General features: G+C 34.1%; 1 protein-coding gene and 2 pseudogenes across 1 annotated transcript; 1 reads left to right on the top strand and 2 right to left on the bottom strand.

The window, feature by feature from the left end:
• Positions 1-328: 328 nt before the first annotated feature.
• LOC120145129 lies at positions 329-6139 on the top strand (annotated as a pseudogene).
• A 1006-nt stretch (positions 6140-7145) lies between these two features.
• Positions 7146-7870, bottom strand: LOC120145130. The gene is made up of 2 exons (XM_039159022.1): positions 7533-7870; positions 7146-7439 (listed from the first exon to the last, which is right to left on the bottom strand). Exons 1-2 carry the CDS (start codon positions 7842-7844, stop codon positions 7275-7277), a joined length of 477 nt encoding a protein of 158 aa, XP_039014953.1. The 5' UTR covers positions 7845-7870; the 3' UTR covers positions 7146-7274.
• A 3664-nt stretch (positions 7871-11534) lies between these two features.
• LOC120145665 lies at positions 11535-18765 on the bottom strand (annotated as a pseudogene).
• Positions 18766-23637: the final 4872 nt, after the last annotated feature.

The following is a 23637-nucleotide window of genomic DNA, read 5'->3' as shown; positions in this document are numbered from 1 at the left end:
AAAAGGGTTATTGTAATAAACAATCGCCGCCAAATTTGATCTAAATCGTTAACTCTTTCTTTCTTTATATAGTAGGAGTACTAAGCTTCTTTATACTCTATTCAAGCTTTCTCCTTCCCTCGCTATTCAACTCTATTTTTGTCTCTAATTTTTGTTTTTTGCTGTTGCTGATATCCAATTGAATATTGAATTTGGTTACTCTTAATTTTTTTATCTTATTTCTGATAACCACAAGGTAATGGGGATTAAAGCTTTCATCTTTGACCCTTTTGGTACTTAAAGGTAGCATCTTTGCAGTATGTATATATGCGTTTAGCTGTACTAGTGTAGGGTTTAGAGCTGTACTATCAATTTTACTTTATTTGAGAATGTTATCTGAATTGGGCAGGAGACCAATGATAAGAAACAATGAAGGATCGTTTGGGGATGATTTGGCGGAGATAGACCTTTTGCTCCGCGAACAGCGTTGTAGGCAAGACGCCGATGATCTCGAACGCGAGCTAAACTTGTATAGAAGCGGTTCTGCGCCTCCTACCGTGAAGGGCTCACTGAGTGCAGTCGGCGGGTTGTTTGGCGGTGGAGCTGCCACTGCCGGTGGTGGTGGGGCTACCCCGTTTTCAGCTTTTTCTGAGGTGAAAAATGGGAATGTGTTTGCTTCTGAGGAAGAGCTCAGGTCTGATCCTTCATATCATTCATACTATTACTCTAATGTGAACCTCAACCCAAGGCTCCCGCCTCCTTTGCTTTCCAAGGAGGATTGGAAGTATGCACAGAGGTTGAAAGGAGGGAATTCAGGGTTAAGTGATAAGAAAAAAATAAGTAGGACTGATAGTGGTCGGTCGTTGTTTTCGATGCCACCGGGGTTTGATTCCGGAAAACAAGAGATTGAAGTAGAGGCAGAAAATGTTCACAGCTCAGCGGAGTGGGGTGATGATGGACTGATTGGTTTGTCTGGTATCGGATTTGGAAGCAAACAGAAAGGCCTTCCTGAAAATTTTCAGGTGATAACCAGTTTTAGTTTTTACATTTGCTCATAAATTCCGCTTGTATGGAGGTTTTCGAGTTTTTAACCGTCTTTGCCTTCTGTTGCTGGTTGGTTTGCTTATCCTGCATTCTCGCTTTAATTATTTGTTGCGACTTTTTCGATTTTTTTTTTTACATGTAGCATCTGCACGTCCTTAAAGTACATTCTTCTATTTGATTGAAAATCTACAGTTTTAATAATGATATACGTATGAGGAAATACTATCATTGGCAAACTATCTAGCAGTTTGCTACATCTCTTAGATGAATTTGTTGTTTCACTCTCACTTCATTAGTTTTAAAGGCTGTTGAAAATTAGCTTGTTTATTGTTAAAAGTGGTTTGTTTTTGCCAGTAGTTGTTTTCTCATGAGCATGCCTTCTTAAGAATGTCTAAGTTTCAATTATATAGGCTTTTTGTAGTCAATGTGCTTGCTTTTATGGTTTCATGGGTCCATTCCTTTGGACTTTATGGTTAGCATTCCATCTGTGAGTTGTCTCAAGATTTGTACATCGCATGACTCACGAAATGACCATATGTATGACTGATACAAGTATTTGTCTTTCCTTTGGTTTCCAAGGTAGTAATTGTACGAAACTAACAGGTAAAGTTTTTATTGATTCATGTTCTCTCTCATAAATAGCTAGTTTGTTTCCAAATTGCATTTGGAAATCTTTTTCGTATAAATTTTGAAGTTTTCTTCTTTCCTTAACCCTCCTGGAAACTATCATGCAAGTTCTTGTCCATACATCAAAAGCTTCTGGAAGTAGGCTTTTTCTTTTGTTTCAGTAATTTCATATATAGTATTTTTGCAGAATGTTTTGGGACACTCTGCTCCTCTCACAAGGATACCATCTCTTCCTGCTAGCCGTAATGCTTTCGAGGAGAAGTTTGAGACTGTAGGTTCTGCTGAATCTGAGCTGGCTCATTTGCGCCATGAGCTGACTTCTTCAGGTACTTCACGGTCAAGTGTGAGTGTCCAAGGATTATCTGCAGTCCATACCATTGGGCCACCTTCTTCATGCAGTTACGCTGATGATGTAGGTGCTTACTTGTCTAGGAGTGCTACTCCTGATCCCCAACTCAGTGCTAGGGCTCCTAGTCCTTGTCCTACACCAATTGGAGGAGACAGAGTTGGTAACTCAGAAAAAACAAGCATAAATAGTTTAAGCACATTTGGTGGCATTAAATCTAGTGTCAATGAGTCTGCAAGTCTGGTAGCTGCTTTATCAGGCATGAATCTGTCATCTAATGGTGTTATAGATGACGATAATCAATTACCATGCCAGATTGAACAAGATGTTGAAAATCACCGGAATTATTTGTTTGGACTTCAAGATGGTCAGAATCATATTAAACAGAAAGTGTACTTGAAATCTGAATCTGGCCATTTACATCTGCCTTCGGCTAAGAGTAATGGGGGCAGATCAGACCTGAAAAACCCATCCTTGCTTTCTGATAGGCAAGCTGAACTCCAGCAATATGCCCTTGCATCAAAAAATTCTAACTTGAAAGGATCACCTGCTTCCCCTCTCAATGGTGGAGGCATCTTGCCTGCTCAGTATCAGTATGATGCGTTAAGTGGTTACTCTTTAAATCCTGCTTTGGCCTCTGTGATGGCTAGCCAATTTCGAGCTGGTAATCTGCCACCATTGTTTGGAAGTGTTGCTGCTTCGTCAGATATACCCGTCCCTGGAATGGACTCCAGAGTGCTTGGAGGAGGTTTTGGATCTGGACGAAACATTTTGAATGCTTCTTCTGAGTCACATACTTTTGGTCGAGTTGGAAGCCAAATAACTAGGAATGGTGTGCAGGCGCCTTTTATTGATCCTATGTATCTTCAGTATCTGATGTCATCTGATTACTCTGTGGCACAGGTTGCACCTCTTAATGATCCTTCCATGGATATGGGTAATCCATACATGAACTTGTTTAAGCTTCAAAAAGCTTATCTCGGAACTCTGCTATCACCTCAGAAATCACCCTATGGTGTGCCATTAGGTGCCAAATCTGGTAGTTATAATATTGATGGTTTTTATGGAAGCCCCACTTTTGGAGCTGGCATGTCATATCCTGGAGGTCCCTTAGCTAGTCCTGTTATTCCAAATTCTCCAGTTGGACCGGTTAGTCCTATGATACATGCTGATCGGAGTATGTGCTTTTCTTCTGGGAAATCACTGGTCATGTTATTGAGTTCAGGTATGCTCTTATGCAGTTCTTGAATTTTTATGTTGACATATTGCCATCTTCACATTTCCATGCTTTTTGTGAGCAGCGCGGATCAGTATGGCAGCCGGTTTATTCAGCAAAAACTTGAAACAGCTACTACTGAAGAGAAAAATATGGTTTATGAGGAAATATGGCCTCGAGCACTTGCTTTGATGACCGATATGTTTGGGAATTATGTCGTTCAAAAGGTATTGGCCTTGTACTGTGCTGCTTCTATGCTTAGTTGTGTAAGTCTATTGTTTACTGTATTTACCAAACAAATCTTTATGTGTACAGTTTTTTGAGCATGGACTTCCTGCTCAGAGAAGAGAACTTGCGGGCAAGCTTTTTGGTTATGTTTCAACACTTAGTCTTCAAATGTATGGTTGTCGGGTGATCCAGAAGGTATTAGTAAATGATTTCTCTCCTTCTAGAGTTTATCTTCTTCTTTTGTCATGTTTTAACACTTTGTCTTCAAATGTATGGTTGTTGGTGATCCAGAAGGTATTAGTAAATGGTTTCTCTCCTAGAGTTTATCTTCCTTTTTCATGTTTTAACTTTTAACACTTAGCCTTCAAATGTATGATTTCTGGGTAATCCAGAAGGTATTAGTAAATGTTTTTTATTCTTCAAGAGTTAATCTTCTTCTCTGTTTGCTCATGATCTTGGAGTTGTATGTTAAAGAATTTCTCCTATTGATTCTGTTCGTTTATCAAACTCTTTTTCATAATAATTTCACAGTTTATTGACAAATTATGAGTTTCTTCCTAATTGAGATCAGCATAATTATTTATTAAGTGGCAGAATTATTGATCAAGTGTCTGCTTATGATCTTGGAGTTGTATGTTAAAGAATTTCTCCTGTTGATTCTGTTCGTTTATTGAACTCTTTAATAATAATTTTACAGTTTGTTGACAATTTATGAGTTTCTTCCTAAATGGGATAGCACAATTATTGATTAAGTGAACAAGTTTCATTTCTTTGGTCGAGTTATACTTGTAATCATGTGCTTACATGCTTCAATAATGTTTATAGGAATTTAAACTTTTTTCGTTGCTTTATCTTGCTTTTTTCATAGAGCGCTTGTGTTTTTTAATCTGTTTCTGAATGGTTACACGACAAATACTTCCTTGCACTCTGACAAATATTATAAGCTTTTTTTACATTCAAGGCCATAGAAGTTGCTGATATGGATCAGAAGATTAAAATGGTTCAAGAGCTTGATGGTAGTGTTATGCGTTGTGTACGTGATCAGAATGGCAATCATGTCATCCAGAAGTGTATTGAATGTGTTCCTGAGGAGCACATTCAATTTATAGTTACAACATTTTTTGATCAAGTTGTGACCCTTTCCACCCATCCATATGGGTGCCGAGTGATACAGGTGTGGAACCTTTGTTTTGCTTATCTTTTAATCTTCACAATTGTTCTATGCTAATGGTCAATGTGTATCCTGTATAACTTTTTTCTGATACTCCAGAGGATACTGGAGCACTGCACGGACCCAAAAACACAGAATAAGGTGATGGATGAGATCTTAGGATCTGTTAGCATGTTGGCACAAGACCAGTATGGCAATTATGTTGTCCAGGTTTGTTGTTCTTTCGGCAAACTTATAGTACCTATAAGTATTTTTTTTCCTGTTACAAATTGCTGATAAAAATTGTTGTATTTGTTTATTTTACGGTGTAGATTCGAAATGTGCTTGTACTTATCATTAGGCATCGCTGTAGTATTTCTTTTACTGCTTAATTGATGGAAGAACTTACCTCTTTCATTCACTTAACAGCACGTACTGGAGTATGGAAAGCCTCGTGAGCGGTCGATTATAATAAAGGAGTTAGCTGGAAAGATTGTCCAGATGAGTCAGCAGAAGTTCGCCTCTAATGTTGTTGAGAAGTGCTTAACTTTTGGTGGTCCTGCCGAACGACTGTTGTTGGTGAATGAAATGCTTGGATCTACGGATGAGAACGAGCCTCTACAGGTTTGTGCTTGATATTCTTCTCGAACTTCAAATAGAAAACTCAGATTTGTGTTGTAAAATTGGCATCATACTGATATATGAATGTTATGATACTAGATTGTTACCTAATGCTTGATATATTGTTCCGGATTCGACTTTTTGGTTAATTTTCTCTAGAAAGCTTTCGATAAATTTCATGTCGGTCAGGGGTCCTTTTTCTGACGGCTGTTTGTCCATCCCAGGCAATGATGAAAGATCAGTTTGCAAATTATGTGGTACAGAAAGTACTCGAGACTTGTGATGACCAGCAACGCGAGCTGATCCTTTCTCGAATTAAGGTCCATTTAAATGCATTAAAGAAGTACACTTACGGAAAGCATATCGTCGCACGTGTAGAGAAACTCGTTTCTGCTGGGGGTATTGATTCTTCTTTGTCTTAACATTTGCATCTACTGCTACAAGTTCCCTTTAAGCCCCTCTGTCACTGTCGGATTTTCTGTTTGTTGAACCCTTCTAACATGGGATTTTAATCATTTTTCAGAACGGAGAATGGATGAGCAGTCAACGCGTTGCTCAGTCAGTGCAGGAAAGAACGCATCTGCAATTGTACAGCTAACTGAAAGCTTATAGGAGCTTCCGCGTCTTCCTTTTCGTTCGGTATCTGAAGCTATGGTTCGAGTTCGAGTTCGAGTTTTAGAACGGTAAGAGGTGTGTGGAAATAAATTTGTTGATTGCACTCGGAACTGTACATTGTGTAGCTTAAGGTTTTATACATAGGATGGAGTATGGAACAAAGCTGATGTTGATGACCCCGGTGAGGACTTAAAATGATTCTTACAAGTGTTTGAGGGTGTAAAAAAGAATTTTTAAAAGGCTGAGGTAGTTTAGTTTAATATGAACTATAAAGAGACTGTACAAAGTCGAATGTTGTTGGCATGATGTTTTAGTTGAGGCCACACCTTCAATGTCTGCTTAATGATATAGTATTTTTTATATTATGTTTATAACCTTTGTTGGTTTTGGTTTTTTCTTTTAATCATGACCTCAATCTAACAATCAAACGAAGAAAAGAAAATTTCTAATAAAAAGAAATGCTTAATACCAAAATAAGTGTTCAAATCATATCGTTTTTTCGAATAAGTGTCTAAATTATTTTAACTCATACAGATGTTTAATGTTTTAAACATTATTACTAAGTGTCTAATGTTATAAATGTTATTATTTTAGGTAATTTTGTTGTAGCAGTCGTTAAAAAAATTTGTTAAGTGACACATGAAATTTAAGAATTTAGGAATTTTAAGTTTTGAGATGATATTAAGAGTTGTAACCGGTTAGTAGGTGGTCAGTGACATATGAGTAGCCCTTCTTCGGCGAATGGGTGACTGGAGGAGTAAATGAGATTAGAATAAGAGATTTTAAGAGTTTGAAGTTATAATTAAGATTAAATAGATGGTATGTTATTCGAGTTTGATTTGGTTAATGTTTAGTCAACATTTAAATTAAAAGGACTTAATTCAAGTTATTAAAGAGATAAAACAATCTATTTAATATCTTACTCTAAAAAATTGTAAATAATTTAAAAATATATATATTAAAATTTTAATTTTTTAAATTAAATTTTTAATATTTTTATGTAATTTTTTAAAGAAGATGTTATATAAAATTTTCATGTACTTAATATTTAGATGAGAGTTTGCGTTTAAACTTTAATCGAATTAAATCTAAGAATATTTTGAAATCAAGATTTTTCGAGTTCAAATTGAGTTTGAGTTTAAATTTAAACTTTTCAAATCAATAATATTCAAACTCGACCTAATAATATTTTTGCTTTCATTAACCAAATTTTTCTTGTGAAAGCCGTTAACCAAAATTAAATGAAAGGAATATGTAACTTTAGTGATGATATAATCTATTTTATAAATTAAGTGACTAAAACAGAAACGTAATAATAATTGAAGGACTAAAAAAAGTTGTTTATCCAAGAAAAAAAACGGCACAGAGTAGCAGAAATTATTGTCCAAACAATGCCTTGCATGAAACAAAGGCAATGGAAATGTAAAGTTTAGAATGAAATTGGTAACCTAAAAATCCTCATCGTCTTCATCAACCTTTTGACCAAATCCCCTAGGCCCAGCTCTGGCTCTCACCTTCTTCTTTTTGACATTCTTGTTCTTGGCAGCCTCTTCTTTCTCGTACTTGTCAATCTCTCTCTTCTCCAAGAAATCCTGTACTGCTATGTATATAACCTGCAACCCCCAATTCAAACCCACACTTCAATATCACGATTTCATGTTAAATTCATGAAGAAGAAAAAAAAGCTGCAAATTTTGTAAAGTTACCCCAATAGTGAGAATTGTAAGAGCAACAAAGGCAACAAATAGAAGAGCCTGAATAACAGTGGCAACGCCTTCATCACCTGTAGTGGACACAATCTGCCGGGAATCTGATGGCAGAACCTCTTCAGGAGTGGCTAAAGTTATCCAGAATTTGCTGCCCTTGTTCTTGCGATTATTTGGGTTGTGAAAAGGAATGGGTTTTGGTGATAAGGAGAGAGGAGTGAAGAGTAAAGAGGGATTTTGAGAAAAGTGAGATTTTGATTTGGAAAGGAAAGGTAGAGCAATGGGGATGTTGGGAATGGAAATGGAAGCCATAGCTCATCCAAACTCTGCTCTGCTTTCTTCTTAGCCCCACCGGGTTTTGAGATAAAATGGCTGTATTCTAGTTTAGGCTAAACTACCAATTTAATCACTTAATTATTTATGTTATTTTATTTTGGTCACTAAATTTTTATCAAAATCATATATAACATTATATTTTTTTTCTCACCCATCCTTAAAAATTAATAATAATGTTTACATACCATCGTATTCATAAAGTGATATCACATCATCATTGAAAACAAAAGATATAAAGTCAACAGTTATGTTAACATTTAAATGACGTGTGACTAAAATGAAACCAAAATATAACGTTAGACAAAATTTTAATAAAGTAATTGAATGACTAAAACATAATTGCATGAATAAAATTAGGGAAGGGCATGGGTCGGATTTTTTGTCTACCAGACCCGACCCGAGAATAATGACTCCTCCACCCGAAATCTGACCCGACCCACATAATATATACCTGAACCCGACCTGACTTCTTGAAATAAAATCCGAAAATAATAAAAATATTATTTTTATTCAATAAAAATAGTGATTTAATTGAAAAAAATAAATATAGATGGGTATTATTATAATTATTCCTAAATATATAAGGTAAAATTATATTTTTTAAGGTCGGATCGAGTATTTTTTACCTTAAATTCGAATCCGATTAGACCCGAACCCCACTTTAAAAAAACCGACCCAATCGGATCAAGACTGATCGGAACTCATCGAATTCGAGTCGTATGTCCATTCCTAAATAAAATACACTAGTACCGTATAGTTTATTGGAAGACAATCGGGCTGATGGAAATTTCGGGCTTCGCCGTTGGGCATTTGAGTAATGCAGTTATAGGTTTCACTTGAATGGTAATATGCCCAATTTGAGTCTTTTGGTTTGTCTGTCCATCACTCTTTTCCCTCCCTAGATGTATTATAATTATCAAGATAAGTGTTCGGCATTATTTTTTTAAAATTTAAAAGTACTTTTTAAGTTTAATTCAATTAAGAATATTTAAGATGTGCAAATTAACCTGTAATTAAGAATGTAAGAATCTCGTAATTTTTTTCTTTATATTTTAAAGATGGGTAAACTACAGAGTTGGTCACTTTGTTTCATTTTTATAAACGTATGGTCACTCGATTTAAAAAATTTAATTCGTAGTTATTTTCGTTTCGATTTAATTAAAATGTAGGTACTTTTATTTCGTTTTAATTAAGATATAGACATTAAGACGTTAACTTCTGTTAGTTTGATGACGTGACATGTTATTAAAACGGTTTAATTTTTATTTAAAATCTTGAAATTTAGATAAATTACTAAACATGAGTCATTTTGTAAACAAAAATAGTTCAGTGATAAAATATCGATTTACTCTTTTTTTTCATATATTTTCTTCTCCAAACCTATCTTCCGCCGCTTCCACTGCTTCATCTTCCCCAAACGAAATCGATAAAATATCAAAAAGTTGTTGAATTTGTTGATTGTGAAACGTAATGGAGGAGAGAAAATTGTGTTTCGATGCTCCGTTCGATCTTTGTTCCTTAATTTGTCTCCCGATTTCCTTCTCCACTCTTTTCAAAGTCCCATCCATCGCTAATATTTAGTTATCGATTTCATCCTCCGATTTCGAAATTCTCTCTTCTTTCCACACGCGATGGGCACAATTAGTTCTATTGAATTGACACATTTTAATTAAAATGAAACGAAAATTACTACAAATTAAGGTTTTTGAAACTCGATCATACATTTATAAAAATAAAACAAAAGATAATGAAACAAAAGTGACCAACTCTATAATATATCATTTAATGATTTACAATCTCCAAATAAATCTTTGTATAAAAAAATACTAATGATGTACCAAATACTAATGATGCAACAAACACCAGCACGTGTTTCCTAAAAAGAAGATAACTCCCACGTCTAACTGTTGGTATTTTATTGTAAAAGAAAATTCCAATGGTTTATCATAAAACTATTAAGTTTGGATATGTTAGATTTGGCATTGACATACATAGCTAACATTTCAACGACAATCTCTCTCCTTTTTTACTTTCCTCTACCAAGTAATCCTACAACCTTGTATGACTCATTATGGTGCTATCTCAGAATTCCAGCTTCACAAGCTCTCGGATCCAACGGATTAAAACAAGGTATTGTTGTCCCTAAAATGGATCAATAATCATGTTCTTGTGCTTTACTTTGTGAAGAAAATAGCCTCATAAATAACTTATTAGCCGTTGTTGAAAATTTATCATTGCATAACGACTTTTTACTCCAAATTTTCCGTTATCCAAAACAAGGCCTTCATTGTCCACCTCTCTATTTTTCAACTTTTTTTCTTCTTTTAAATGTCTTCCCATTGCCATGCATGCTTATGATTAGCCATTGAGAAGATAAGATCGATTTCAAGAAATGGAGGAGAGTGGGAACATATTTGAGAAAGGCGTAACTGGGATAAGCAAAACCAAAGTAGGGAAGCCGCCCACCAGGCTACAAACGCATGCCCCTCGATCTCTTAAGCTTGATCAAATGAAAGCTCCCGTTGCCAGGACCGCCCCCGACGAAGCTCGATCTCCGATTCCTCTGCTCACACCGCTCACCGCATCGCCTAGTCCGTTTCCGGAGGCGGATGAGTTATTGTTTCCGACACCAAAGGACGTGAATGCTGCTGCCACACCAACATCATCTGGGCAGAAACAAGCAGTTGGGGCAGGGTTTAATGTGAAGGCTTCCACTTTCTTACCTCTGGTTCGAAACAAATGTGTTCTCGTCAATGATGCAAAATGATGCCATGTTTCTTCTTCTGCGTTGTACAACTGCCACTACCGATTGTGATGTGATTCTTTCCTCCATTGCATATTTTTTCCCCATGAAGGCAAGCTTATGTATTATTTGATTTTCTATTCACTTGTATAACTTTCATTTATGCAATTTTTTAACGTCTTACAATCTTTTCGCTGTAGAAAAACAACTTGTTTCTATGGAATAACAAATTCTTCTATTTATCTGGCTATTGACAATGCGTTTGTAAATGTTTAGGGTTCAATGAAAAAATAAATGTTTAAATCTATACTAAGAGTTGAGGGGCCTAGGGTGAGTACTCATCAAGTCAAAATTTTTGAATAATTCAAGTTAACAAATCCTATTTTATTACTTTTTATTTAATTTTTTAAGTCAAATCAAATTATTCGAATATTTATTTATATTTATTTATAAATATTTATAATATTATAGTATCAACTAATTCTAATTTAAAAAAAGCTTTCTAAAACCATAAACAATATACAAATATATTTTTTCATATCATGCAGCGTTAGAGACTCTACTCGAGTTTATGAAATCACTAGTCGAGTTTTTTAACGTCAAACCGAATCAAAAGTTAAATTTTTCTATAGTCGAGTTTTGCTCTCCCATAGTAGGGATAATAAAGGAAGGATATGTGATTCCAGGATGTTAACCAAAAAGCCTAAAGCATAACAAGTATAAATGCCATTGCAATAGTTTATAAAACTGCATGAAGCAGTGTCCAAGTCATCCATTCTAAGCCCGAAATAGCTCTTCCTTTATGTACAACACAACCAGAACCCAAGTCTATAAGGAAAGCCGAAAAATTACGAAACACTGAATAACACCCCCATTGACTTGCTCTGCTGCAATAAGAAGGCAACTACATTTATCTAACATAATCAAAAGTCAAATTCGCTTGTTGCCTGCAAAAAAAGGATAAATAGCATCCGGCACAAGAACTAGGGTTCAATGAACAATGCCATCAAAATTATAAAAAGTAATGGTCCTAAACAGTAAAAAAGAATGTCGAATATCATTCGGTGACATGCATACCTTATTGAAGAGTTAATGTCCTTATTGTTTATATGCATGATACCATCCTTCAGCGTGCATTTCCATCGGCTCTTGGTACGAGTCACCTAGACACAAAACATATATCATTTTCTGTATATGAGATAATCATAACTTGTATAAATACAAATTATGAACAGGTCATGGGAAGTGATGATTCATAATGTAAAAATAGTAAAATCACCTTGTCAAATTGGGACAAAACTAAATGTTGTGTGTTCAGCTCCTCTCCCTGGTCCACATCATCCAAATCATCTTCATTCAATGGCTTATCGTTGTCGTCGTCCCCTATGTCATTTTGGGGAATGGGAGCAGGAGTTGCAGCTTGAAGGTCTGGCCAGGAAACAAGAAAAGCTGGTCAACCAAAAAAACCAAGGTGCTTAGATAAGTCATAAGATGCAATCCTAAGCTCTTCCACCGATTAAAGTTGCCATTTGGAGCCGGCGTGTTCACTACATTTTAATCTTCATTAGCAACTCCTTGATAATTGTATATCTTCAAGTCAAGCAAAGAAAAAAGGCAACAGCACAAAGTCCATCAACTCTCCAATGATAGACACGGGAAACATAGAAAAAGGCCCATTCCATAACATATACACAAAGTAAAACTACGTTGCAGAATTACACAAAACAAGATTAGGAATTGGTCCATCCAGTTGAGGAATCTTTGTTGATGACGTAGCCAAGTCTGCTAAGATCTTGTTTTTTTTTTTGCAATGGTTGCCGAGTCACATGACTCGCATCTATCCCGGATATTACAACCCTTACTAATTCCCTGAGTTTAGAAACATATGATTTAAAAGGGTGTATAACACATTACAAATTCCAATCAAATATTACAACATTAACTCTGTAGAAACGTGTCCTTTAGGTTTAGTTATGAAAGAAAACTTTCTTTTTCTTCTTCTTCTTCTTCAAAAAAAAAAAAAACTTCCTCACAAATATTCATCAAATTATAGAACAGAGCTTGAACCAATTTTCTTTTGCATTTTAGTAAGGTAGAAGGTAAGCATAAAAATATAATGTGGGGACAAAAGAAAAACAGCTTGTCTGAGGCATATTGAAGTCTCTAACCATAACAGATGAAATGACCAACGCTAACAGGTATAGGGAATTCTTATAAAAGACCTCTTATCACACTGATCTTCAAGTACTGTCGTGTATGTCTGAAAGACCTTTAACCTTTGAGAACATTCTCTCAACTATACTCAACAACACATGATTTGACTTCTGAGAATATTCTTTCCTGATTCATAACTAACCTAAAACCTGTACCTAAACATAAGACCACCATAACTATGATACAGTCCAGAAGCAGAACTTCCAGGATGGTGAGATTGATCTACTACGTCAAGTACTAGTAATCAACTTATCAATCCGTTTGTTTTCATTTAAATAAAAGAAACTAGCCACTTTCCTACCAAATACCAGAGAGCCAATATCAAAGGACTATGAAGCAATCACAAAGGAGAATGTTACGGAAGGCTTTTTTGGTTAAATATTCCTACTTGGAATAATTTAATCTTGGCAAGTATTTTATTGCAATAAAAAAATCCTTAATTTTAGTATCTTATTTACTGGAATAAAGTCCTTAATTTTAGTTTCTTACTTTACAAGAATAAAACCTATGTAACCTCTTTTAAGAGGACGATTTGTAGTAATAAATTAAGACATATCATTCCAATTTATAGAGGTTTAAGACTCTTCGTAACAAGTCTAAGGTTAGGAGTTCCTTCTGATGAGTTCCATATATAAATTACCTGACGTTCTTCCATCTGTCAACAGTTCATCAAGGGATGTTAGATTGATAGGTTGTAAAGCTCTCAACTGCATAAGACCTGCAGCAGTGATAACAGCCAACAGCTCTTAGAAATCATGTAACTACCGCAATTCCAAGTTCCTATATCAAATCAACAGTTTGAATTACCATGCTATTATTTTTATTAGGCTGCAACTAAATAGATCCAAGAATCCTTGTTCTTGCCCTGAAGGAAATTAAAAGAAAAGAAAAGGGTTCTACATCTTTCTGGGAAAGAAAGGAAAATCCATGAACAACAAACACCATCAACCATGATAGATAGACACTAAATAAGAGGAAAACTAACCTCTGCATTTGCAACTTCAGATGTAGAATCTCCAGCTCCATCTTGTTGGGGTATGTATCCACCATTTTGATATTGTGTAACAAAATCATCACGTTTTCTCTTTCCAGAAGACATCATAAAGAAGTCCTGGAATTTTATCCATTATTAAAATCAATCACCAACTTAAGTAATACCAGTTCGTTTCCATGAGAACAAGGATTACTGAAGGAAAAATATCCCCAAATGTTCAAAGCATTGGGATATAAAATCCTTTCTCCATGACCCACGAGGTCTCCTCAAACCAGTGAAAAAGAAAAGGAAAAAAAGACATCAATATGCAGTTTTAAATTTTTAATATTAGTCATATCAGGAGTTACCTGTGTCATGGGTTGATGAGATGTTCCTCCCACCTCCTCCCGCCCTTTCGCATAAGCTACAAGAAAATAGGTTGAATATTAACAAGCAATAGTGGTTAAAACATATTGCTAATTTAATGCCATACTAACCGACATTAACATCAACACTTAGTGGAGTCCTTTGATTAGGCCAAGGAGAAGGAGATTGCTGCAGAAGGAATAAAAGAAGAAAAAGTCAACAAAACATACACAACAACCCAACAAAGGTTAGTTCCTTGTGGCGAGTAGAAAATTGCAACAACCATAACACAATGCTGCCTAAAGGAAAGTGAAACAAAGCACTGCTTACCATACACCCTTTATATTAGTATTACCGCTATCATTCACGGGTGTAGGATAATCAATACTTCCAGTAGAGATGTTATATATAGCACTGTCTGAAAATTATTTATGAAAATTACGTATTTTTGTGTCATGTTCAATGAAGGTATACCCTATTAAAAGTATTTTTCATAAAATATATTTTATACACATATCTTTGTTTTACGTGACATAATCAATCCTAAAAAGAAAATCATATTTTTTTTTACTCAAAACAAACCTTTTAGCGATAATAAACAAGTTAAATTCACAGAAAATGATGTTAAATCAATTTCTAAAATAAACACAAAAAATAAAAAATGTTTGTATAATACTTGTTAGATTAGAAGACTTGATGAAAGAAAGCAATTAAAGATAAATTGGAATTCAATGATGTGAAGATAAATCATATAATTTAGTTATGTTTCTCATTGATTTTAGCTTAGGATTATCTAAATTATTTTTGAATAGGTTGGTTATAGTCATTCGGGATACCATAATAGCCTACTCTCCTTTTAGTTAACCGATAATCAAAGAGACACTTCAATGATTATTTGCCTTTTTATTAGATAATCCCATAGAGACATTCCAGAATTTAATCTTATCAATAACTTTATGAATTAAAGAGACCTAATCCTAGTTAACCAACTTTGTCACAACCCAAAAATTTGAGTCAACATTCAAGCATTGATCTGGGATTTAGCTGAATAAATTAATTATAGTATGATTGTATGAAAGTGTAATGGGTCGGATTTGGGCTTATTCGGATAAGAAATGAGACTAATAAGAGATAAGAGGGGATTTTTGAGCTTTACTTGAAATGAGAGGGACCTAGGGGTAATTTACCAATCGAGCAATGTAACATCTCAAAATCCAGATCCATAGAATCGGGTTTGCAATCGAGTAAAATTTCATAATTATTAGAAAAATGAAACTTTTTTGAAATAATATGAGAACTTTTTTTAATGATAATAAATAATTTTGGAAATTTAAAATATGATTTTACAAGGTGTGCGATTTTTAAAGAAAGGAATGGATTGAATTTTATTAAAATTTAAAGTTCAGTAATTAAATGGTAAAAGGATTAAAATTCACAACTCTAAAACTATTTTGCCAATATTAATCTTTCTTCTTTTTCAACCAACTTTTGCCGTGAACTCCTCTTGTTTGGATCTCTTCGATTTTAATTCAAATTTTAATTGATTTTACTAAATTGTTTTAACTACCTTACTTCATCAAATTCATTTTGTATAGCTGGTCATTTTTTAATTGTATGGTCTCTAAGGACCTTTATTTTATAGATCCGATGGCAAAATAAAATTATTGATATGCTTAGTTTACCTTGTGGGTGTTCAAATCTATTTAAAAAATAAAAATCATTGATAACTTGACATGCTACTCATTCATCTATTCATACTTAATTGTTATTTTGAAATGTCATGTGTTGCACATAGCTCAAATAGGAATCTTTGATTTCATATTTCTATAAACTTACTTGCACCTTGCTCTTTAGAGCCATAGAGGGTAGAATGCATATGACTAGGTCCCAAAAAGATTCTTAGGTAACTTTAGACCATTAAGGGTGATGTGAGAGTGCATTCTAGACCTAAATAGGTCATTTATCAATATTATTCTTGCAATATCAATATCGTAAGAATTAAGGGGAGATTTAGATTTCTTTAAACAAGAGTATTGATACCTTGTTCTAGTAGAATCACTATCGTTCCTCTAGTATTGATGATACACACCTTTATGTATCAATACCATATTATTATTCAATTTTGAAAATTAGATTTAGTACCGATACTTAAGCTAAGCATCAATATGACAAGGGGTGATATTAGTACCCTATGAGGGTATCAATATGACAAGGGGTGATATCAGTACCCTATGAGGGTATCAATACGAGATTTATCAAACATCGAGGTTTATTCTGGTACTGATACTTAGGTGGCGTTTGGTTTGCTGGAATGTTTATGAGGGAATTGGAATCTGTCAGGAATTAGAATCGAATTCCATATTATGTTTGGAGAAATGGAATTGGAATCGAATTCCATATTCTGTTTGGTTCGCAGACATGTCAGATGAATTTGATTTCAGTAATGTAAAATGACAGAATTGCCCTTCTTGTTTTTTTTCTTTATTTTAGTTTGTTTTACAACTTACATGTAGTAATATATTATAAGAAATAAAAAATATTAAATTTTCATTTTATTGATTGATTATTCATTTCAATAAATTATAAAAATTATCGCAATCAAAATATGTTAATAAGTTACCAAAAGCTAGAGTAATATTTCGATACATTCCAATCGGAGTATGTTAATTAGTTACCAAAAAATATACCAAAAACTATTTTTATTCAATATATGAATTAGAAACCCGACCCGACACGACACAAAATAATAATAAAATTATTTTTATTCAATAAAAACATTGACTTAATTGAAAAAAATTATATATAGAGGGGTATTATTGTAATTATTCCTAAATATATAAGGTAAAATTATATATTTTTTCGGGTCGGTCCGGTTTTTTTCACCCTAAACCCGAACCCGACCCGACCCGAATATCACACTTAAAAAAACTCGATCCGACTCGACCCGAATATCACACTTAAAAAACTTGACCCGAACAAAATAAAGTTTCACCCGACCCGAATATATGAATTAGAAATCCAACCCGAAATAATAAAAAATTATTTTTATTAAAAAAATAGTGACTTAATTGAAAAAAAATATATATAAAGGGGTATTATTGTAATTATTCCTAAATATATAAGGTAAATTATATATATTTTTGGGTCGAGTATTTTTACCCTAAACCCGAACTCAACCCGACCTGAATATCACACTTAAAAAAACTGACCCGACCCGACCAAAATAAAGTTTCACCCGACCCGAATATATGAATTAGAAACCCGACCCGACCTAAAATAATAAAAAAATATTTTTATTCAATATACGAATAAGTTACCAAAAGATTGATGAGGGTAGTATGGTCAAATTTCAGTTCCCTCCAATAAGATAATTGAATTCCATCCATTCTTTGATGGAATTCACTTTCTCTCATTTGATGGAAAGTTGAAGCCACGAGGGATTCTAATTCCCTTGGAAAACTTGAACCAAACATGGGAAAGTGGTGGAATTGGATTCCAATTCTCCCCAATTCCAAAGGATTTCATCCAACCAAACGCCACCTTAAGGTGAGTACCAGTACCTTAAGGAATGGGTAGTGGAGCTGATGAAATCAAATACTAAGGAGTGGGATGAGCATCTATTCATGGAGTTGTTACATGAGGAGGATGCGATGAGTATACTTCACATTCCGCTGACAAGTTTTAATTCTGCCATAGATGATTGACTGCAGCGGATAGTGGATCACCGATATATAAAGAGGTACTGTTATCTCGTGTGTGGGAGAGTGCTTGTCAATGGAAAATTCGATTGCAGATTTGGAAATTCATTCAAAATTTTATTCCCAGGAAATACAATTTGTATAATAGGCGTTTGATAAATGACCCTTTGTGCCCGGTCTGTAATAGATGTGTTGAGACAAGTGCCCATGTTGCAAGAGACTGTCAATTAACTACTGCTATCTGAAACTTATTTGGTTAATCATGCACAATAACCCAGATCGTCATTTAGAAATTATTGTGGGAATTTGGTGTTTATGGTGAAGATACTAGTTTTTATTATCCATTTGTGTTTTATTTTTTGATTTATTATAATTATTTTATTATATCATTATTACTATTATTATTAATATTATTATTAAATAATAAATAATTATTACATATTACAGGCCAAATTAAAACTGGACCGGCCCAGTTACAAACAAAACCCAACCAGCTCAAGTTTGGAAACCCTAAATATATTAGGATTTCATCCTCTTCAGCCGCCACTCCTCTTCTCAGCCGTTGGATCTAACCTTGATCCAACCGGCCCACATCCTTCCAGATGAAACCCTAGGGTATCATAACCCTAGGAACACGCGATCGCCGCTTCTGTTGCCGCCGCTCCACGTTGCCGACGCTGCTGCCACGACACCCACCAAAGGCTTCCAGAAGAGTCATTCTAGTCGCACACGTCGCCTAACAGTGAGTCACCACTGGAAGTTTGGTGACTCACCAAGCTTTGGCCTTTTAACCGGTCCGAAGACATCGCCGGTGGTGGCTATAAAAGCCACCGAGCCCTGCCAACAGAAGATATAGAGAAGAATTCGAGAGTACAACAACACGAACCAAAAACCAGCAACCATAACCATACAACAGCAACAGAGACCAAAAACTGAGATAAAACAGAGTGAGAACGGGGGACTTACCAACGAAGAGAGTCCAATCGTCGCCGGAGATGTCGTTTTAACCTAGGTAAACGCTTCGGTTTTCCTAGATCTATGGGAATTTAAGGGGATTTAGGGAAAACAAAGGTTGTATTTGGCCTTAGGAGGTAAAAACCTATATTATGGTGTAATTTGGGAGTTCAGGCCACCGTAAGCGGTGGTCGGCGGTGGTGGTCGGTGACGAATCCCGACTGTTGGCCGGTGGTCTCTCTCTATTTTAGAGAGAGGCGAGAGAGAAATTTCTCTAGGTTTAGAGAGAGAATGAGAGAGAAGAAAATAAATTTTTTTGGCCTTAAGGCCGTTAGGTTTTGGGTTTAAATACCCCTCCCCGAACGGCGGCGTTTATATGTAATTTACTAAAAGTTAAATCATGTTTGCAGTCCCTCTGTTTTATATATTTTACATTTTAGTCACTAAATCAAATTTATGATTCTTTTAATTTGGTCTCTAAATTTTATTTATTTACATTTTAGCCCTTAACCGTAATTATATATTTAAGATAAAATATCAGATTTAGTCCTCTAATTTTAATAATTAATATTTTAATCATGAATAGAATGTTTTAATTTGATGTTCGAATTTTATATATATTTAATTTAGTCCCTAAATTAAAAATAGGAAATATTACATGTTTAGTCACTGAAATACTAAATAATAATTTATAAATTAGGTATTTAATTTTAATAAGTTATAATTCAGTCACTAATTTTAATACTTTTATTTAATTACAAGTTTTATTACTTTGTATCTTTAGTTTTAATATTATTGTTTAAGTATATCTTAATTTATATGTTTATATATTTAATTATTATTATTATTATTATTATTTATTCATATAAATATATATAATAAAAATATTTTTTACTCAAATCCTATTTATAAATTTAATCTTATATAAATTACTTTTAAATTATTTTAATATTTGTTTTTCAATATTAAGAAAGGGCAGTCTTAAAGCAACTGTATCTCCATTTTCTGATATTTTTAAATAAATAAATATCTTACTTTTATAAATTATATCTATTTTTAATTATTTTTAGATAAATGTTTTTATATTTATTTATTTTTAATATTAAGAAAAGAGCTGTCTTAAAGCACCTAGAAGCTATTTTCTAATATTTCTAAATAAATAAATATTTTATATATATAAATTAATAGATTTTCTTAAAATTATAAATTTGAAATAATAAGATTATAAATTAAATATATTTTTGAATTCTTAAATTTCCAATAATAGAGACAATTTATAATTAATAAGTACCAGTTTTGGGCGTTATAGGGGTGATAATCCTTCCCTAAATGTAATCGACCACGAATCCCTTATTTACTAAATTTTTTTGGTTAAAACACAGATCAATTTATCTTTTAAATTATGTTTTTCTTAAAAACTATTTTAAAATATTATTTTTAGGTATTTGATCTACCTAACCCAAAAAGGTCAATGTCGACTCCCAAAATATTATTTAATTAAAAAATCATTTGTTTATTTATTTTAGTTTTCCCGCCATGTAAAAATTCGTGCCCGGGCGAAAACCGATTACGACAGCTTGGCAACTCCGCTGGGGATCGGTCAAACTTTAAAATCAATTATAAATTGTCTCTATTAATTAGAAATTAAAAATTCGTATATTTAATTTATAATTCTTTCTTTTCAAAATTTTTATATATACTTATTATTTTCATAATATTTATATATTACTTTTTATTAATGTTTTTATTTTATTTTCAAGTATTAAATTTCATTATTTATTTGTTTGTCAGAGGTTTGAACATTTCTCCTCACATACAACACTTGCATTGCATAACATAAGCTTTATAATCAAGCTCGTCCCTTTTAAGTGGGAGTGAAAGCGACGTCTTCGTGAGAATTTATTCTGCATGTCAGACCTAGCAAGTAGCTTTCAAGGTTCATATGCTCTATATCTTCGTGAGAATTTATTCTCCGTGTCAGGCATAGAGAAGTGTATCCTCTCGAATTGAACTCGATCTACTTTAGTCTGTGATGGACTAGGATTGAGGGTTAGTATCCCAAGGGGGCACTAACAAGGACAATTCGGTACCTTTACTCTTAGAATTGAAACTCTGCATATAGTAAACCCTAGAAACTCTTCCGATCTGAAGCCATGCCGAAATTTTGTCCAAAATAGGTGTACACAAATGAGAAATGAATTCTAACTTTTTTCCTTTTAATTAATTATTTATTTTTCTGTTAAATAAATTGCATATGAATTTAGATTATTTAAATTATGCTATGTAAAAAGCATGTTAAATAGAAATATTTGGACAGATATTATTATTAAATTAAAATTTTCCTTTATTATGCGAACTAATTCATTTCTTTTTATGTTTTCTTTTATTTTTGTTTGCATATCATCATGAAGGATTAAAGGTATTGATCTTCGAATTAATCGTCTTACTGGAAAACCTTCATCTATGGATAAAAAGTGTTCAAATCAAATAGTTCCAAACTCATAAGTAAGATAGTGGGCTGAGAACTTACAGAGACAAGGGGGAGACAGTCTACAGGATGATTATGTACCCGAGTTAGCAAGTTATGCTCTGGTTCTCTAAAAAGAAATGATATGCAAGATTTGCGTGACATTTGGGAGAGTTGTGATTCAAATAAAAAGCTACAGTTCTATCAGTCTTACGAGGACATCTCATATTTGCTTTATGTTGAAGTTGATGATGACTTGATTCGAGCCCTAATTCAATTCTGGAATCCAGGGTATAATTGCTTCACGTTCAATAAAAAGGACTTGGTTCCTACTATTAAAGAGTATACAACTTTGCTACATATAGAAAGGGCTTTGGAGAATCGAATTTATTCAAGGTCAGTTAAAACTCAACCTTTCCGAGTTAAATTAGCAAAGATTACAGGAGTACGAGAGGAATGGGTAGTAGCTCGCATGAAACAAAAGGGCGAGGGCGAAGGCATTGCTTGGACCAACATCAAAGAAATTATTCAGAGTCATCCAGATGATAAAGTACGATTTGATCTCTTTGCTCTGGGTATATACGGTATGGTTATCTTCCCAAAAAGCATTGGGATACATTGAGGCTACAGTAGTAGATTTGTTCGAGAAGCTACCAAAAAGGGTCAATCTTGCTTCTGCAATTCTAGCAGAGACTTTTCGATCGTTAAGTGCTTGCAGAAGGCTAGGAGGTGGACGATTTTCGGGATGTGCACCATTGTTATATGTATGGATCCGTAGCCATTTTTGGAGGACAGAAAAGGTTGCATACCGTCGCTTTAAAATGGACTACTCACCGTTGAAAGAGTTTCTGGAGCAAGAATGGCCGAAAGAAGTCACGAAAGATATGTGAATCAATGACCTTCGAAATATACAAAGCGATGATATCATTTGGCGTGCCCCGTGGAAAATTCAAAGGGAATTCTTTTACAAATGTGGTGATTACAACTGGGTGATGCTGCTTGGTTTGTGGGGAGGAATTGGATATGCACCACTTCTGGTTATAAGACAGTACGAGGGTCATCAATTTGTTCATGTTACTGCAGGGTTACATTCATCCGAGTTCGTATTTCATAGTAAAAATTACAAAAGAAACATCATGGATGTTGTTACAGCTTGGAAAATAACTTTCTGTATTCGATCCAAAGCAACAAAGGTAATGTTAAGTCCTGATTATGAGGAATGGAGGTCTGTTAGGAAAAACGAAAATATTCCTCTACCAGATCAAAATGAGGATATCTCTATGGAAGACCGCATCCGGGTAGTCCCATCAGAGATTGCAATCCTAAGAGCTAAGTTTAAAGCAGAAAGAGAAAGTTAGTCAAAAGAATTAGAATAAATGAGACGAGATAAAGCTATGATGGGCGTCGATGTTGACTTTAATTCAGCATAATGTGCAATGCTGAGGGAAAACAAAGAAAAAATTGATGGTGAGTTCAGAATGTTAAAGAAGAATTACCATAAACTACACAAATCCAGGAGAGCATCAGGATCGAGCAAAGCAACAATACAGATGACCAAAGAGTTAAATATCGAGAAATGCCGAGTTGAAGATTTGAAAGAAAAAAGTAGTCGTTTACTCAAAAGCCTTGAGAAAGGAAAGTAGAAAATAGAGAATCTTGAGATTGACAGAAGGGAGCAAATTATAAAGCAAAAGCTGAAAGTCGAGAGATTATGAATGAAATGCAAAAAGAAAGGGATCGAGCAAAAAAATTAGAAGATATGAAGAATGACATGCTTAAGAGATTTGAGGATGAGAAAAACACCATGTTTAAGGGATTTGAATCTAAAATGAACAATCTGATTGCCGAACTTGAAGTCAGGGGCCAAAGGATTGAAGAGTTCGATGTTGAAAAAGAAAAATGGGAGTTAGAGAGGAAGAATTTCAATACCAGACTTGAAGTAGAGCAAGAAGTGGCCAGCACTTGGATGCAACGATGTAGAAACAAGAATGTGCAAATCCAGAAAACCAGACAAAAACACAAGAAGCATGAACAAAACTAGAAGAGGATATGGATCAGTCTAGAAATAAAAACTCAGAGTTTAATGCTTACATTTTACAACTTGAAGAATCATTATTCCAAGAGAAGGTTCGTCTAGGACCTAGTGATCTTAAAGAGAGTTATGAGGAGAACGCTTTGCTACGAAGACGAATGAGATCTTGAAAAAACTCTGACTGTTGTCAAGTCAGAATCACTGAATTAGAGCAGACTCTCGAGAGAACTAATGAACAATGGAAAAAATCTACTGACTTCTTTGAAGAAAGAAATGAAGAAAGAGGCAGTATGGTATTCGAGGCTATGATACAAATGAGTGA

This window comes from Hibiscus syriacus, unplaced genomic scaffold (assembly GCF_006381635.1).
Source record: "Hibiscus syriacus cultivar Baekdansim isolate YM2019G1 unplaced genomic scaffold, ASM638163v2 tig00110893_pilon, whole genome shotgun sequence".
In the NCBI taxonomy this organism is placed as follows: Eukaryota; Viridiplantae; Streptophyta; class Magnoliopsida; order Malvales; family Malvaceae; genus Hibiscus; species Hibiscus syriacus.
The sequence above is the reverse complement of the archived record's forward strand: the minus strand, read 5'-3'. Positions and strand labels throughout refer to the sequence as shown.